The sequence below is a fragment of the Mustelus asterias genome, chromosome 3, assembly GCF_964213995.1.
Source record: "Mustelus asterias chromosome 3, sMusAst1.hap1.1, whole genome shotgun sequence".
Taxonomy (NCBI): domain Eukaryota; kingdom Metazoa; phylum Chordata; class Chondrichthyes; order Carcharhiniformes; family Triakidae; genus Mustelus; species Mustelus asterias.
In genome coordinates, this window is record NC_135803.1 from 86,703,690 (window position 1) to 86,721,209 (window position 17,520).

At 49.5% G+C, this 17,520-nt stretch overlaps 1 protein-coding gene across 3 annotated transcripts in view; it reads left to right on the forward strand.

Annotated features, from left to right (window-relative positions):
* The window catches only part of pfas (phosphoribosylformylglycinamidine synthase), a 314,140-nt gene that overhangs the window by 78,335 nt on the left and 218,285 nt on the right, over positions 1–17,520 (forward strand). For all 3 annotated transcript variants that reach the window (XM_078209284.1, XM_078209285.1, XM_078209283.1), the window contains exons 9-10: positions 13,278–13,406; positions 16,229–16,360. In XM_078209284.1, the coding sequence (XP_078065410.1) occupies positions 13,278–13,406; positions 16,229–16,360 (261 nt within the window). The remainder of the gene's footprint in view (positions 1–13,277; positions 13,407–16,228; positions 16,361–17,520) is intronic.

A 17,520-nucleotide genomic window follows, 5' to 3' on the forward strand; every position in this document is an offset into this window, starting at 1 on the left:
CTGGCTGTGTTGCTGTGATGTGTTTCTCAGTGCTGGGTGTGTTGCTGAGATGGTTTTCTCGGTGCTGATTGTGATGCTGAGATGGTTTTCTCAGTGCTGGGTGTGTTGCTGTGATGTGTTTCTCAGTGCTGAGTGTGTTGCTGAGATGTATTTCTCAGTGCTGAGTGTGTTGGTGTGATGCGTTTCTCAGTGCTGAGTGTGTTGCTGAGATGTGTTTCTCTGTGCTGGCTGTGTTGCTGAGATGTGTTTCTCTGTGCTGGTTGTGTTGCTGAGATGTATTTCTCAGTGCTGAGTGTGATGCTGAGATGGTTTTCTCAGTGCTGGGTGTATTGCTGTGATGTGTTTCTCAGTGCTGGGTGTGTTGATGAGATGGTTTTCTCAGTGCTGAGTGTGTTGATGAGATGGTTTTCTCAGTGCTGAGTGTGTTGCTTTGATGTGTTTCTCAGTGCAGAGATGTGTTTCTCAGTGCTGGCTGTGTTGCTGTGATGGTTTTCTCAGTGCTGGGTCTGTTGCTGTGATGGTTTTCTCAGTGCCGGGTGTGTTGCTGTGATGGTTTTCTCATTGCTGTGTGTTGCTGAGATGTGTTTCTCAGTGCTGGCTGTGTTGCTGAGATGTGTTTCTCAGTGATGGGTGTGTTCTTGCTGAGATGGTTTTCTCAGTGCTGAGTGTGTTGCTGTGATGCGTTTCTCAGTGCTGAGTGTGTTGCTGAGATGGTTTTCTCAGTGCAGAGCGTGTTGCTGTGATGTGTTTCTCAGTGCTGAGTGTGATGCTGAGATGTGTTTCTCAGTGCTGAGTGTGTTGCCGAGATGTGTTTCTCAGTGCTGAGTCTGTTGCTGTGATGGTTTTCTCAGTGCTGGGTGTGTTGCTGCGATGTGTTTCTCCGTGCTGAGTGTGATGCTGAGATGGTTTTCTCAGTGCTGGGTGTGTTGCTGTGATGTGTTTCTCAGTGCTGAGTGTGATGCTGAGATGGTTTTCTCAGTGCTGGGTGCATTGCTGTGATGTGTTTCTCAGTGCTGAGTGTGTTGCTGTGATGTGTTTCTCAGTGCTGGCTGTGTTGCTGTGATGTGTTTCTCAGTGCTGGGTGTTTTGCTGAGATGGTTTTCTCAGTGCTGATTGTGATGCTGAGATGGTTTTCTCAGTGCTGGGTGTGTTGCTGTGATGTGTTTCTCAGTGCTGAGTGTGTTGCTGAGATGTATTTCTCAGTGCTGAGTGTGTTGGTGTGATGCGTTTCTCAGTGCTGGGTGTGTTGCTGTGATGTGTTTCTCAGTGCTGAGTGTGTTGCTGAGATGTATTTCTCAGTGCTGAGTGTGTTGTTGTGATGTGTTTCTCAGTGCTGAGTGCGTTGCTGTGATGTGTTTCCCAGTGTTGGGTGTCGTTGCTGAGATGTGTTTCTCAGTGTTGGGTGTTGCTGTGATGGTTTTCTCAGTGCTGGGTGTGTTGGTGTGATGTGTTTCTCTGTGCTGGCTGTGTTGCTGAGATGCGTTTCTCAGTGCTGAGTGTGTTGGTGTGATGTGTTTCTCTGTGCTGGCTGTGTTGCTGAGATGCGTTTCTCAGTGCTGAGTGTGTTGCTGAGATGTGTTTCTCTGTGCTGGCTGTGTTGCTGAGATGTGTTTCTCAGTGCTGTGTGTGTTGCAGAGATGTGTTTCTCAGTGCTGGGTGTGTTGCTGTGATTGTTTTGTCAGTGCTGGGTCTGTTGTTGAGGTGGTTTTCTCAGTGCTGGGTGTATTGCTGTGATGGTTTTCTCAGGGCTGGGTGTGTTGCTGTGATGTGTTTCTCAGTGCTGAGTGTGATGCTGAGATGGTTTTCTCAGTGCTGGGTGCATTGCTGTGATGTGTTTCTCAGTGCTGAGTGTGTTGCTGTGATGTGTTTCTCAGTGCTGGCTGTGTTGCTGTGATGTGTTTCTCAGTGCTGGGTGTGTTGCTGAGATGGTTTTCTCAGTGCTGATTGTGATGCTGAGATGGTTTTCTCAGTGCTGGGTGTGTTGCTGTGATGTGTTTCTCAGTGCTGAGTGTGTTGCTGAGATGTATTTCTCAGTGCTGAGTGTGTTGGTGTGATGTGTTTCTCTGTGCTGAGTGTGTTGCTGAGATGTATTTCTCAGTGCTGAGTGTGTTGCTGAGATGTGTTTCTCAGTGTTGGGTGTCGTTGCTGAGATGTGTTTCCCAGTGTTGGGTGCCGTTGCTGAGATGTGTTTCCCAGTGTTGGGTGCCGTTTCTGAGATGTGTTTCCCAGTGTTGGGTGTTGTTGCTGAGATGTGTTTCCCAGTGTTGGGTGTTGTTGCTGAGATGTGTTTCCAGTGTTGGGTGTTGTTGCTGAGATGTTCCACTGGAGCAAGCTGAGAGGGGTGATTGAAGGCAGCAGTGCTGGTGAGAGATTAATTGGATTAATTGAATTGTTTATTTATTTAATTAGTCAGCTAGTGTGTGTATTTTTGTGGCCTTTACTTTAACAGCAGTTTTTCAAGTTTAAAGTGAAAACTAGAAGTGGGCAGCAAAGGAGTCTGGGAAGGGTTTTTATTTTAACTTTAAAAGTCAGTTACCTGGGAGGTTCCCCCTCATTGATCCACTGGAGCAAGCTGAGAGGGGTGATTGAAGGCAGCAGTGCTGGTGAGAGATTAATTGGATTAATTGAATTGTTTATTTATTTAATTAGTCAGCTAGTGTGTGTATTTTTTTGGCCTTTACTTTAACAGCAGTGTTTCAAGTTTAAAGTGATAACTAGAAGTGGGCAGCAAAGGAGTCTGGGAAGGGTTTTTTAAGCGCGTGAAGTATAAAAGGTAGGCTGCAGTATACAGCGGGCAGCGTCGGGAGCGGGCAGGGGAGTGTGTGGGAAGCAGAGTGTGAGCTATAAGACTTTGGCTCACAGGGCTTAGGCAGAAAGGGCGAGTAGGGGTGAGTTTGAATTCATTTTTGCACTTTCTACCTGGTACTGGCAAGGTATCTAGAGGGGATGGGTGTGCAGGCAGTGCAATGTTCCTCTTGCACTATGTTTGAGGTGAGGGACGACGACAGTGTCCCTACTGATTACACCTGTGGGAAGTGCACCCATCTGCAGCTCCTCCAAAACCGTGTTAGGGAACTGGAGCTGGAGTTGGATGAACTTAGGATCATCAGGGACGCAGAGATGGCCATAGACACAAGCTTTAGGAATACAGTTACTCCGAGGATTGAAAACAGATGGGTGACGGTGAGAGGGGCTGGGAGGAAGCAGTTCGTGCAGGGATCCCCGGTGGTCGTTCCCCTTAGCAACAAGTATTCTGCTTTGGATACGGTTGAGGGGGATGACATACCAGTGGGGAGCCGCAGTGAGAGGATCTCCAGCACTGTGTCCGTCTCTGTGGCTCATAGAACATAGAACATAGAACATTACAGCGCAGAACAGGCCCTTCGGCCCACGATGTTGCACCGACCAGTTAAAAAAAAACTGTGACCCTCCAACCTAAACCAATTTCTTTTCGTCCATGAACCTATCTACGGATCTCTTAAACGCCCCCAAACTAGGCGCATTTACTACTGATGCTGGCAGGGCATTCCAATCCCTCACCACCCTCTGGGTAAAGAACCTACCCCTGACATCGGTTCTATAACTACCCCCCCTCAATTTAAAGCCATGCCCCCTCGTGCTGGATTTCTCCATCAGAGGAAAAAGGCTATCACTATCCACCCTATCTAAACCTCTAATCATCTTATATGTTTCAATAAGATCCCCTCTTAGCCGCCGCCTTTCCAGCGAAAACAATCCCAAATCCCTCAGCCTCTCCTCATAGGATCTCCCCTCCATACCAGGCAACATCCTGGTAAACCTCCTCTGCACCCTCTCCAAAGCCTCCACATCCTTCCTGTAATGTGGGGACCAGAACTGCACACAGTACTCCAAGTGCGGCCGCACCAGAGTTGTGTACAGTTGCAACATAACGCTACGACTCCTAAATTCAATCCCCCTACCAATAAACGCCAAGACACCATATGCCTTCTTAACAACCTTATCTACTTGATTCCCAACTTTCAGGGATCTATGCACACATACACCTAGATCCCTCTGCTCCTCCACACTATTCAAAGTCCTCCCGTTAGCCCTATACTCAACACATCTGTTATTCCTACCAAAGTGAATTACCTCACACTTCTCCGCATTAAACTCCATCCGCCACCTCTCGGCCCAACTTTGCAACCTGTCTAAGTCTTCCTGCAGACTACGACACCCTTCCTCACTGTCTACCACACCACCGACTTTGGTGTCATCAGCAAATTTGCTAATCCACCCAACTATACCCTCATCCAGATCATTAATAAATATTACAAACAGCAGTGGCCCCAAAACAGATCCCTGAGGTACACCACTTGTAACCGCACTCCATGATGAATATTTACTATCAACCACCACCCTCTGTTTCCTATCCGCTAGCCAATTCCTGATCCAATTTCCTAGATCACCCCCAATCCCATACATCTGCATTTTCTGCAGAAGCCTACCATGGTGAACCTTATCAAATGCCTTACTAAAATCCATATATACCACGTCCACTGCCTTGCCCCCATCCACCTCCTTGGTCACTTTCTCAAAAAACTCAATAAGGTTAGTAAGGCACGACCTACCTGCCACAAAACCATGCTGACTATCACCTATCAATTCATTACTCTCCAAATAACTATAAATCCTATCCCTTATAATTTTTTCCAACATCTTGCCGACAACAGAAGTGAGACTCACCGGTCTATAATTCCCGGGGAAGTCTCTGTTCCCCTTCTTAAACAATGGGACAACATTCGCTAACCTCCAATCTTCTGGTACTATACCAGAGGCCATCGACGACCTGAAGATCAGAGCCAGAGGCTCTGCAATCACTTCTCTTGCCTCCCAGAGAATCCTTGGATAAATCCCATCCGGACCAGGGGATTTATCTATTTTCAGACCCTCCAGAATATCCTGCTCGGGAGGGAAAGGGGGAGAGCGGGAGGGCGATAGTTATTGGGGACTCGTTAGTTAGAGGGATAGATAGGAGGTTCTGTGGCAGCAAAAGAGACTCACGGATGGTATGTTGCCTACCGGATGCCAAGGTCCGTGACGTCTCAGACCGTGTTTTCCAGATTCTGAAGGGGGAGGGGACACAGTCACAAGTCGTGGTGCACATTGGTACCAATGACATAGGTAAGAGAAGGGACGGGGATTTAAAGCAGGAATTTCTGGAGCTGGGCTGGAAGCTGAGAGCCAAGACGAAACATGTGGTCATCTCTGGTACGTTGCCGGTACCACGTGATAGCGAGTTGAGGAACAGGGAGAGAGTGCAGTTAAATATGTGGTTGCAGGGATGGTGTAGGAGGGAGGGTTTCAGATACGTGGATAATTGGAACACGTTCTGGGGAAGGTGGGACCTGTACAAACAGGACGGGGTGCACCTGAACCAGAGGGGCACCAATATCCTCGGAGGGAAATTTGTTACGGCTCTTCAGGGGGGTTTAAACTAATTTGTCAGGGGAGTGGGAAAGGGAGTTGTAGTCCAGAAGTCAGTGAGGGTGGTGAGGTATTGGGGAAGGTATCAGGGTCAAGGGTGGGTACTGGTAGACAGGAAGGTGGGTTGAAGTGTGTCTACTTCAATGCAAGGAGCATCCGGAACAAGGTAGATGAACTTGGGGCGTGGATTGGTACTTGGGACTACGATGTTGTGGCCATTACGGAGACGTGGGTAGAACAAGGACAGGAATGGTTGTTGGACGTTCCGGGGTATAGATGTTTCACTAAGTGTAGGGAAGCTGGTAAAAGAGGTGGAGGAGTGGCATTGTTAATCAAGGATAGTTTAACGGCTGCGGAAAGGCACTTCGTGGGGGATCTGCACACTGAGGTAATATGGGCTGAAGTTAGAAATAGGAAAGGAGCGGTCACGTTGCTAGGAGTTTACTATAGGCCCCCAAATAGTAATAGAGATGTGGAGGAAGAAATTGCTAAGCAGATTATGGATATGTGTGGGGGTCACAGGGTAGTTGTCATGGGGGACTTTAACTTTCCAAATATTGATTGGAACCTTTGTAGGTCAAATAGTTTGGATGGGGCAGTTTTTGTGCAGTGTGTACAGGAGGGTTTCCTGACACAATATGTGGATGGGCCGACTAGAGGTGAGGCCACATTGGATTTGGTACTGGGAAATGAACCGGGCCAAGTGTTAGATTTGGTTGTGGGAGAGCAATTTGGAGATAGTGACCACAATTCGGTGTCTTTTGTTATTGCAATGGAGAGGGATAGGGCCGTACGGCAGGGCAAGGTTTACAATTGGGGGAGGGGTAATTATGATGCGATTAGGCAAGAATTAGGGGGCATAAGTTGGGAACAGAAACTGTCAGAGAAAGGAACTAATGAAAAGTGGAACTTTTTCAAGGAACAAATACTGGATGTCCTTGATAGGTATGTTCCTGTCAGGCAGGGAGGAAATGGCCGAGTGAGGGAACCATGGTTCACAAAAGAGGTGGAATGTCTTGTGAAAAGGAAGAGGGAAGCTTATGTAGGGATGAGGAAACAAGGTTCAGATGGCTCGATTGAGGGTTACAAGTTAGCAAGGAATGAGCTGAAAAAGGGGCTTAGGAGAGCTAGGAGGGGACATGAGAAGTCCTTGGCGGGTCGGATCAAGGAAAACCCCAAGGCTTTTTACTCTTATGTGAGGAATAAAAGAATGACCAGGGTGAGGTTAGGGCCGGTCAAGGACAGTAGTGGGAACTTGTGTATGGAGTCAGTAGAGATAGGCGAGGTGATGAATGAATACTTTTCTTCAGTGTTCACCAAGGAGAGGGGCCATGTTTTTGAGGAAGAGAAGGTGTTACAGGCTAATAGGCTGGAGGAAATAGATGTTCGGAGGGAGGATGTCTTGGCAGTTTTGAATAAACTGAAGGTCGATAAGTCCCCTGGGCCTGATGAAATGTATCCTAGGATTCTGTGGGAGGCAAGGGATGAGATTGCAGAGCCTTTGGCGTTGATCTTTGGGTCCTCGCTGTCCACGGGGATGGTGCCAGAGGACTGGAGAATGGCGAATGTTGTTCCTCTGTTTAAGAAAGGGAATAGAAATGACCCTGGTAATTATAGACTGGTTAGTCTGACTTCGGTGGTTGGTAAATTGATGGAAAAGGTCCTTAGGGATGGGATTTACGACCATTTAGAAAGATGCGGATTAATCCGAGATAGTCAGCACGGATTCGTGAAGGGCAAGTCGTGCCTCACAAATTTGATAGAATTTTTTGAGGAGGTAACTAAGTGTGTTGATGAAGGTAGGGCAGTTGATGTCATATACATGGATTTTAGTAAGGCGTTTGATAAGGTCCCCCATGGTCGGCTTATGATGAAAGTGAGGAGGTGTGGGATAGAGGGAAAGTTGGCCGATTGGATAGGTAACTGGCTGTCTGACCGAAGACAGAGGGTGGTGGTCGATGGAAAATTTTCGGATTGGAGGCAGGTTGCTAGCGGTGTGCCGCAGGGATCAGTGCTTGGTCCTCTGCTCTTTGTGATTTTTATTAATGACTTAGAGGAGGGGGCTGAAGGGTGGATCAGTAAATTTGCTGATGACACCAAGATTGGTGGAGTAGTGGATGAGGTGGAGGGCTGTTGTAGGCTGCAAAGAGACATAGATAGGATGCAAAGCTGGGCTGAAAAATGGCAAATGGAGTTTAACCCTGATAAATGTGAGGTGATTCATTTTGGTAGGACTAATTTAAATGTGGATTACAGGGTCAAAGGTAGGGTTCTGAAGACTGTGGAGGAACAGAGAGATCTTGGGGTCCATATCCACAGATCTCTAAAGGTTGCCAGTCAAGTGGATAGAGCTGTGAAGAAGGCCTATAGTGTGTTAGCTTTTATTAACAGGGGGTTGGAGTTTAAGAGCCGTGGGGTTATGCTGCAACTGTACAGGACCTTGGTGAGACCACATTTGGAATATTGTGTGCAGTTCTGGTCACCTCACTATAAGAAGGATGTGGAAGCGCTGGAAAGAGTGCAGAGGAGATTTACCAGGATGCTGCCTGGTTTGGAGGGTAGGTCATATGAGGAAAGGTTGAGGGAGCTAGGGCTGTTCTCTCTGGAGCGGAGGAGGCTGAGGGGAGACTTAATAGAGGTGTATAAAATGATGAAGGGGATAGATAGAGTGAACGTTCAAAGACTATTTCCTCTGGTGGATGGAGCTATTACAAGGGGGCATAACTATAGGGTTCGTGGTGGGAGATACAGGACGGATATCAGAGGTAGGTTCTTTACGCAGAGTGTGGTTGGGGTGTGGAATGGACTGCCTGCAGTGATAGTGGAGTCAGACACTTTAGAAACATTTAAGCGGTTATTGGATAGGCACATGGAGCACACCAGGATGATAGGGAGTGGGATAGCTTGATCTTGGTTTCAGATAAAGCTCGGCACAACATCGTGGGCCGAAGGGCCTGTTCTGTGCTGTACTGTTCTATATCTATAATGTGTTTCCCAGTGTTGGGTGTTGTTGCTGAGATGTGTTTCCCAGTGTTGGGTGTTGTTGCTGAGATGTGTTTCCCAGTGTTGGGTGCCGTTGCTGAGATGTGTTTCCCAGTGTTGGGTGTCGTCGCTGAGGTGTGTTTCCCAGCGTTGGGTGTTGTTGCTGAGATGTGTTTCCCAGTGTTGGGTGTTGTTGCTGAGATGTGTTTCCCAGTGTTGGGTGTTGTTGCTGAGATGTGTTTCCCAGTGTTGGGTGTTGTTGCTGAGATGTGTTTCCCAGTGTTGGGTGCCGTTGCTGAGATGTGTTTCCCAGTGTTGGGTGTCGTCGCTGAGGTGTGTTTCCCAGTGTTGGGTGTCGTTGCTGAGATGTGTTTCCCAGTGTTGGGTGCCGTTGCTGAGATGTGTTTCCCAGTGTTGGGTGCCGTCGCTGAGATGTGTTTCCCAGTGTTGGGTGTCGTTGCTGAGATGTGTTTCCCAGTGTTGGGTGCCGTTGCTGAGATGTGTTTCCCAGTGTTGGGTGCCGTCGCTGAGGTGTGTTTCCCAGCGTTGTCTGTTGCAGATGTGTCTGTTTCTCAGTGTTTGCTGCATTATGGTGAGGATTCTCAGTGTTGAGTGTGGTGCTGAGATGTGGTTCTCAATGTTGGCTCAGTTGCTGAGATGTGTTTCTCAGTGGGTGTGAGGTCAGGTTGTTGCTAAGATGTGTTTATAAGTGTTGTTTGTTGTTGAGATGTGTTTCTCAATGTTGGGTGTTGTTGAGATGTGGTTCTCAGTGTTGGGTGTTGCTGTGTTGTCTCTCAGTGTTGGGTGTGTTCGTGAGATGAGTCTGTGTTGGGTGTTGGTGCTGAGATGTGTTTTCAGTGTTGGGTGTTGCTGAGATGTTTCTCAGTGTTGGGTGTTGCTGAGATGTGTTTCCCAGTGTTGGGTGTTGTTGCTGAGATGTGTTTCCCAGTGTTGGGTGTTGTTGCTGAGATGTGTTTCCCAGTGTTGGGTGTTGTTGCTGAGATGTGTTTCCCAGTGTTGGGTGCCGTTGCTGAGATGTGTTTCCCAGTGTTGGGTGTCGTCGCTGAGGTGTGTTTCCCAGTGTTGGGTGTCGTTGCTGAGATGTGTTTCCCAGTGTTGGGTGTCGTTGCTGAGATGTGTTTCCCAGTGTTGGGTGCCGTTGCTGAGATGTGTTTCCCAGTGTTGGGTGCCGTTGCTGAGATGTGTTTCCCAGTGTTGGGTGTTGTTGCTGAGATGTGTTTCCCAGTGTTGGGTGTCGTTGCTGAGATGTGTTTCCCAGTGTTGGGTGCCGTTGCTGAGATGTGTTGCCCAGTGTTGGGTGTTGTTGCTGAGATGTGTTTCCCAGTGTTGGGTGTCGTCGCTGAGGTGTGTTTCCCAGCGTTGGGTGGTGTTGCTGAGATGTGTTTCCCAGTGTTGGGTGCCGTTGCTGAGATGTGTTTCCCAGTGTTGGGTGTCGTTGCTGAGATGTGTTTCCCAGTGTTGGGTGCCGTTGCTGAGATGTGTTTCCCAGTGTTGGGTGCCGTCGCTGAGGTGTGTTTCCCAACGTTGTCTGTTGCAGATGTGTCTGTTTCTCAGTGTTTGCTGCATTATGGTGAGGATTCTCAGTGTTGAGTGTGGTGCTGAGATGTGGTTCTCAATGTTGGCTCAGTTGCTGAGATGTGTTTCTCAGTGGGTGTGAGGTCAGGTTGTTGCTAAGATGTGTTTATAAGTGTTGTTTGTTGTTGAGATGTGTTTCTCAATGTTGGGTGTTGTTGAGATGTGGTTCTCAGTGTTGGGTGTTGCTGTGTTGTCTCTCAGTGTTGGGTGTGTTCGTGAGATGAGTCTGTGTTGGGTGTTGGTGCTGAGATGTGTTTTCAGTGTTGGGTGTTGCTGAGATGTTTCTCAGTGTTGGGTGTTGCTGAGATGTGTTTCCCAGTGTTGGGTGTTGTTGCTGAGATGTGTTTCCCAGTGTTGGGTGTTGTTGCTGAGATGTGTTTCCCAGTGTTGGGTGTTGTTGCTGAGATGTGTTTCCCAGTGTTGGGTGCCGTTGCTGAGATGTGTTTCCCAGTGTTGGGTGTCGTCGCTGAGGTGTGTTTCCCAGTGTTGGGTGTCGTTGCTGAGATGTGTTTCCCAGTGTTGGGTGTCGTTGCTGAGATGTGTTTCCCAGTGTTGGGTGCCGTTGCTGAGATGTGTTTCCCAGTGTTGGGTGCCGTTGCTGAGATGTGTTTCCCAGTGTTGGGTGTTGTTGCTGAGATGTGTTTCCCAGTGTTGGGTGTCGTTGCTGAGATGTGTTTCCCAGTGTTGGGTGCCGTTGCTGAGATGTGTTGCCCAGTGTTGGGTGTTGTTGCTGAGATGTGTTTCCCAGTGTTGGGTGTCGTCGCTGAGGTGTGTTTCCCAGCGTTGGGTGGTGTTGCTGAGATGTGTTTCCCAGTGTTGGGTGCCGTTGCTGAGATGTGTTTCCCAGTGTTGGGTGTCGTTGCTGAGATGTGTTTCCCAGTGTTGGGTGCCGTTGCTGAGATGTGTTTCCCAGTGTTGGGTGCCGTCGCTGAGGTGTGTTTCCCAACGTTGTCTGTTGCAGATGTGTCTGTTTCTCAGTGTTTGCTGCATTATGGTGAGGATTCTCAGTGTTGAGTGTGGTGCTGAGATGTGGTTCTCAATGTTGGCTCAGTTGCTGAGATGTGTTTCTCAGTGGGTGTGAGGTCAGGTTGTTGCTAAGATGTGTTTATAAGTGTTGTTTGTTGTTGAGATGTGTTTCTCAATGTTGGGTGTTGTTGAGATGTGGTTCTCAGTGTTGGGTGTTGCTGTGTTGTCTCTCAGTGTTGGGTGTGTTCGTGAGATGAGTCTGTGTTGGGTGTTGGTGCTGAGATGTGTTTTCAGTGTTGGGTGTTGCTGAGATGTTTCTCAGTGTTGGGTGTTGCTGAGATGTGTTTCCCAGTGTTGGGTGTGTTGGTGAGATGTGTTTCCCAGTGTTGGGTGTTGTTGCTGAGATGTGTTTCCCAGTGTTGCGTTTTGTTGCTGAGATGTGTTTCCCAGTGTTGGGTGTTGTTGCTGAGATGTGTTTCCCAGTGTTGGGTGTTGTTGCTGAGATGTGTTTCCCAGTGTTGGGTGTTGTTGCTGAGATGTGTTTCCCAGTGTTGGGTGTTGTTGCTGAGATGTGTTTCCCAGTGTTGGGTGTGTTGGTGAGATGTGTTTCCCAGTGTTGCGTTTTGTTGCTGAGATGTGTTTCCCAGCATTGTCTGTTGCTGAGATGTGTTTCTTAGTGTTACAGTGTTGCTGATGTGTGTGTTTCTCAGTGGTTGCCCTGTTATGGAGAAGGTTCTCAGTGTTGAGTGTATTGCTGAGATGTGGTTCTCAATGTTGGCTCAGTTGCTGAGATGTGTTTATCGTTGGGTGTTGTTGAGATGTGATTCTTATTGTTGGATGTGTTGCTGAGATGTTTCGCAGTTTTGGGTGAATTGCTGAGATGTGTTTCCCAGTGTTGGGTGTTGTTGGCTGAGGCATGTTTCTCAGTGTTAGGTGTGTTGGTGACACGATGTCCTCAGTGCTGTGTGTGTTTTTGAGAGGTTTCTTATTGGTCAGTGTGTTGCTGAGATGTGTTTCTCAGTCTTGGGTGTGTTGTGTTTCTTGGTGTTTGGTATGTTGTTGTGTTTCTCAGTGCTGGGTGTGTTCTGTTTCTCGGTGCTGGGTGTGTGGTTGTGTTTCTCAGTGCTGGGTGTGTTGTTGTGCATCCCCGTGTTGTTTCTCAGTGCGTGTGTTGCGCCCCTCGGCGTTGGGTGTGTTGCGCCCCTCGGCGTTGGGTGTGTTGCGCCCCTCGGCGTTGGGTGTGTTGCGCCCCTCGGCGTTGGGTGTGTTGCGCCCCTCGGCGTTGGGTGTGTTGCGCCCCTCGGCGTTGGGTGTGTTGCGCCCCTCGGCGTTGGGTGTGTTGCGCCCCTCGGCGTTGGGTGTGTTGCGCCCCTCGGCGTTGGGTGTGTTGCGCCCCTCGGCGTTGGGTGTGTTGCGCCCCTCGGCGTTGGGTGTGTTGCGCCCCTCGGCGTTGGGTGTGTTGCGCCCCTCGGCGTTGGGTGTGTTGCGCCCCTCGGCGTTGGGTGTGTTGCGCCCCTCGGCGTTGGGTGTGTTGCGCCCCTCGGCGTTGGGTGTGTTGCGCCCCTCGGCGTTGGGTGTGTTGCGCCCCTCGGCGTTGGGTGTGTTGCGCCCCTCGGCGTTGGGTGTGTTGCGCCCCTCGGCGTTGGGTGTGTTGCGCCCCTCGGCGTTGGGTGTGTTGCGCCCCTCGGCGTTGGGTGTGTTGCGCCCCTCGGCGTTGGGTGTGTTGCGCCCCTCGGCGTTGGGTGTGTTGCGCCCCTCGGCGTTGGGTGTGTTGCGCCCCTCGGCGTTGGGTGTGTTGCGCCCCTCGGCGTTGGGTGTGTTGCGCCCCTCGGCGTTGGGTGTGTTGCGCCCCTCGGCGTTGGGTGTGTTGCGCCCCTCGGCGTTGGGTGTGTTGCGCCCCTCGGCGTTGGGTGTGTTGCGCCCCTCGGCGTTGGGTGTGTTGCGCCCCTCGGCGTTGGGTGTGTTGCGCCCCTCGGCGTTGGGTGTGTTGCGCCCCTCGGCGTTGGGTGTGTTGCGCCCCTCGGCGTTGGGTGTGTTGCGCCCCTCGGCGTTGGGTGTGTTGCGCCCCTCGGCGTTGGGTGTGTTGCGCCCCTCGGCGTTGGGTGTGTTGCGCCCCTCGGCGTTGGGTGTGTTGCGCCCCTCGGCGTTGGGTGTGTTGCGCCCCTCGGCGTTGGGTGTGTTGCGCCGATGTTTTCCTTAGTGTCGTGTGGGTACCGAGATGTGATTGTCAGTGTGTGTGGGGGATGTTGACATGTTACTCTGTTAACGTCCTGTCTGCATTTCAGGTGTTGCTCCTTTCAGTGGTGCTACAACTGGAACCGGGGGTCGGATCCGGGACATACAGTGCACAGGGCGAGGGGCACATGCTGTTGCTGGAACTGCAGGCTACTGCTTTGGGAACCTTCTGTGCCCAGGTGAACAATGTCACTTCATATTTGGAGCCAGTAACTGCTTCTGTCGCTATCTTTAACCAGATGGTCACGAAAACTCATTGGCCAGCAGGATTAGCCAGGGAGACGGTTGGCCCACTCAAGGACAAGGGAGGGAATCTATGCGTGGTGCCAGAGGAAATAGGCAAGGTATTAAGTGAGTACTTTACATCAGTATTCACAGAAGAGAAGGACTTGGTGAATGATGAGTCTGGGGAAGGGTGTGTAGATTGTTTGGGTCATGTTGAGGTTAAAAAGGAGGTGGTATTGGGGTTCTTGAAAAGCATTAAGGTAGACAAGTCCCCAGGGCCTGATGGGATATACCCCAGAATACTGAGAGAGAGAGACAAGGGAGGAAATTGCTGGCGCTTTGAGAGAAATCTTTGTATCCTCACTGGCTGCAGGGGAGGTCCCAGAGGATAGGAGAATAGCCAATGTTGTTCCTTTGTTTAAGAAGGGTAGCGAGGATAATCTAGGTAATTACTGGCCGGTGAGCCTTACGTCGGTGGTAGAGAAATCATTGGAGAGGATTCTTCAAGACGGGATTTACTCCCACTTGGAAATAAGTGGATGTATCAGCAAGAGACAACATGGTTTTGTGAAGGGGAGGTCGTGTCTCACAAACTTGATTGAGCTTTTCGCAGAAGTGATGAAGATGATTGATGGGGGTAGGACAGTGGATGTTGTCCACATGGACTTAAGTAAGGCCTCTGATAAGGTCCCTCATGGCAGTCAGGTACAGAAGGTGAAGTCGTATAGGATCAGAGGTGAGCTGGCAAGATGGATACAGAACTGGCTCGGTCAAAGAAGACAGAGGGTAGCAGCGGAAGGGTGCGTTTCTGAATGGAGGACTGTGACAAGTGGCATTTCTCGGATCAGTGCTGGGACCTTTCCTGTTTGCAATATATATAAATGATTTTGGGGAAAATGTAACTGGTTTGATTACTCAGTTTGCGGATGACACAAAGGTTGGTGGAATTGCAGATAGCGATGAGGACCGTAGGAGGATACAGCAGGATATAAATTGGTTGGAAACTTGAACGAAGAGATGGCAGATGGAGTTTAATCCGGACAAATGTGAGTTAATGCATTTTGGAAGATCTAATACAGATGGGAAATATACAGTAAATGGCAGAACCCTTAAGAGTATTGATAGGCAAAGGGATCTGGGTGTACAGGCACACAAGTCACTGAAAGTGACAACGCAGGTGGAGAAGATAGACAAGAAGGCATACGGCATGCTTGCCTTCATCAGCCGGGGCATTGAGTTTAAAAATTGGCAAGCCATGTTGGTTAGGCTGCACTTGGAATATAGTGTTCAATTCTAGTACAGAAAAGATTTGCCAGGATGTTGCCTGGTATGGGAGGGCATTAGCTATGAGGAGAGTTTGGAGAAACTTGGTTTGTTCTCACTGGAATGACGGAGTTTGAGGGGTGACCTGATACAAGTCTACAAGATTGAGGGGCATGGACAGAGTGGATAGTCAGAAGCTTTCTCCCAGGGTGGAAGAGTCAATTCCTAGGGGGCATAGGTTTAAGGTGCGAGGGGTAAGGTTTTAAGGAGATGTACGACGCAAGTTTTTACAGAGTGTGGTGGGTGCCTGAAACTCACTGCCGGGGGGGCCGTGGAAGCAGATATGATAGTGACTTTTAAAGGGTGTCTGGGCAAACACATGAATAGGAAAGAATAGAAGGATATGGTCCCTGGAAGAGTAGGGGGTTTTAGTTCTGATGGGCAGCATGGTCAGTGCAGGTTTGGAGGGCCGAAGGGGCTATTCCTGTGCTATAATTTTCTTTGTTCGGTGGCCAGTGAACCGTGTGTACCACTAATTGTTCAAAGATTCTTCTGGGCAAAATTTACTCAGATTTGGCAAATATGGACTTAGTAGTGATAGGCAATATGGCTTTGTGCGGGAAGGTCCTGTCTCACTAACTTGATTGAGTTTTTTGAGGAAATGCAAAGATTATTAATAACACGTCATTGGATATTGTCTATATGGACTTTAGTAAGGCCTTGGAAAATCTCCCTCTTGGCAGGCTGATACAGAAGGTGAAGTCACATGGGATCCACGGTGAACTGGTAAGATTGATAGAGAACTGGCTTGATTACAGAGAAGAGGCTAATGGTGAACGGATGTTTTTCTGACTGGAGATCTGTGACCAGTGGTGTTATGCAGTAATCAGTGCGAGGAGCCCTGTTATATCTAAAAATGATTTGGAGTAAAATGTAGGTGGTTTGATTAGTAAGTTTGCAGACGACACAAAGATATGGGGAGCTGTGGATTGTGAGGAGGATAGAGCAGGATATGGATAGGCTGGAGACTTGGGTGGAGAAATGGCAGATGGAATTTATTCTGAATAAATGTGAAGTGATATATTTTGGAAAGTCTAATGCAGGAGGGAAGTATACAGTAAATGGCAGAACCTTTCGAAGCAATATATAGAGGGATCTAGGTCCATAGTTCCCTGGAAGTGGCAACACAAGGCGAATGGCATTTTTGCCTTCATCAGTCGGGGCAGAGTTTAAAAGACATCTTGATAGATACATGAATAGACAGGGGACAGAGCCTTACAGACCATGTAGAGGCAAAAGGTCTTTGGAAAGGTGTTGTGTTGGTGCAGACTTGGTGGGCCGAAGGGCATGTTCCTATGCCGTACTCTTTGTTCTTTGTCTGCAATTCCTACTGACAGCATTTCGATTTGTCTGTTCTTCCTGTGCCAGTATCTGCTTGGCTCAGTCTAACCAAAACATCCATTTCTGGTACAGTGTGTAATGATTCATGCTGATAATTCTACTCTGTCTTTAGGCTACAAGCAACCCTGGGAAGATGAGACATTCCCTTATCCTGGCAATTTCGCACGGCCCCTGGAGGTAGCAATAGAGGCCAGTAATGGAGTTTCTGATTATGGTAACAAGTTTGGAGAGCCAGTCCTGGCTGGTAAGTCATGGCGGGCACAAACGGGTCTGGGCATTGGTGATTGGTTAATTCCTGGATCTGATCAGGTCCTGGGATGGGTTAATCCTGGAGCCCCCTGGATCTGGCCAGGTTGTGGAAAGGAGTTAGTGCTGGGGCCCACTGGATCTGATCTGGTACTTGGAATTGTTTAGTGTTGGGACCTCCTGGATCTGCTCAGGTCCTGGGAAGCAGTTAGCGCTGGGGCCTCCTGGATCTGGTCAGGATGTGGGAATGGGTTCGTTTTGGGGCCTGCTGGGTCTGGTCAAGTTGTGGCCAGTGGCTGGTGCTGGAGTCTTGTAGATGTGGTCAGGTTCTGGGAATGGGTGAATGCTGGGGCCTGCTGGATCTGGATGGATTGTAGGCAGGAGTTAATGCCTGGAGCCTCCTGTCTCTGGTCAGGATATGGGAATGGGTAAGTGTTGGGGCCTCTTGGATATCGTCAGGTTCTGAGCAGGGGTTAGTGCTGGAGCATCCTGGGTTTGGTCAGGTCTGAGCCGAGGTTAATGCTGGGGCCTGCAGGATATGGTCATCTTCTGGGAATGGGATGGTGTTGGGGCCTCCTAGATCTGTTCTGGTTGTGGGAAGGGATTAGTGCTGCGGCCTGCTGGATCTAGTCACGTTCTGGGAATGGTTAGTGCTGGGGGCCTTCTGGTTGTGGGCAGGGGTAGTGCTGGGGCATGTTGCATGTGGTCAGCTCCTGGGATGCAGTTAGTGCTGGGTCCTGCAGGATCTGGTCAGGTTCTTGGAATGGATTAACACTTGGGCCTGCTAGATCTGGTCATGTTGTGGGCAAGGATTATTGCTGAAGCCTCCTGGATCTGGTCAGAATATGGGGATAGGTTAGTGCTGCAGTCTGGTGGACCTGGTTAGGTAGTGGGAATGGATTAGTGCTGGGGCCTCCTGGATCTGGACAGGATGTGGGAAGGGGTTAGCGCAGGGGCCTGCTGAATCTGGTTCGGTAGTGGGAATGGATTAGCGCAGGGGTCTGGTGGATCTGGTCAGGTTCTGGCAATGGGTTAGTGCTGGGTCCTCCTGGATCTGGTCAGATACTGAGCAGGGGTTAGTGCAGGGGCCTCCTGGGTCTGGTCAGGTCTGAGCGGGGTCAATGCAGGGCCTGCAGGATTTGGTCATGTTCTGGGAAT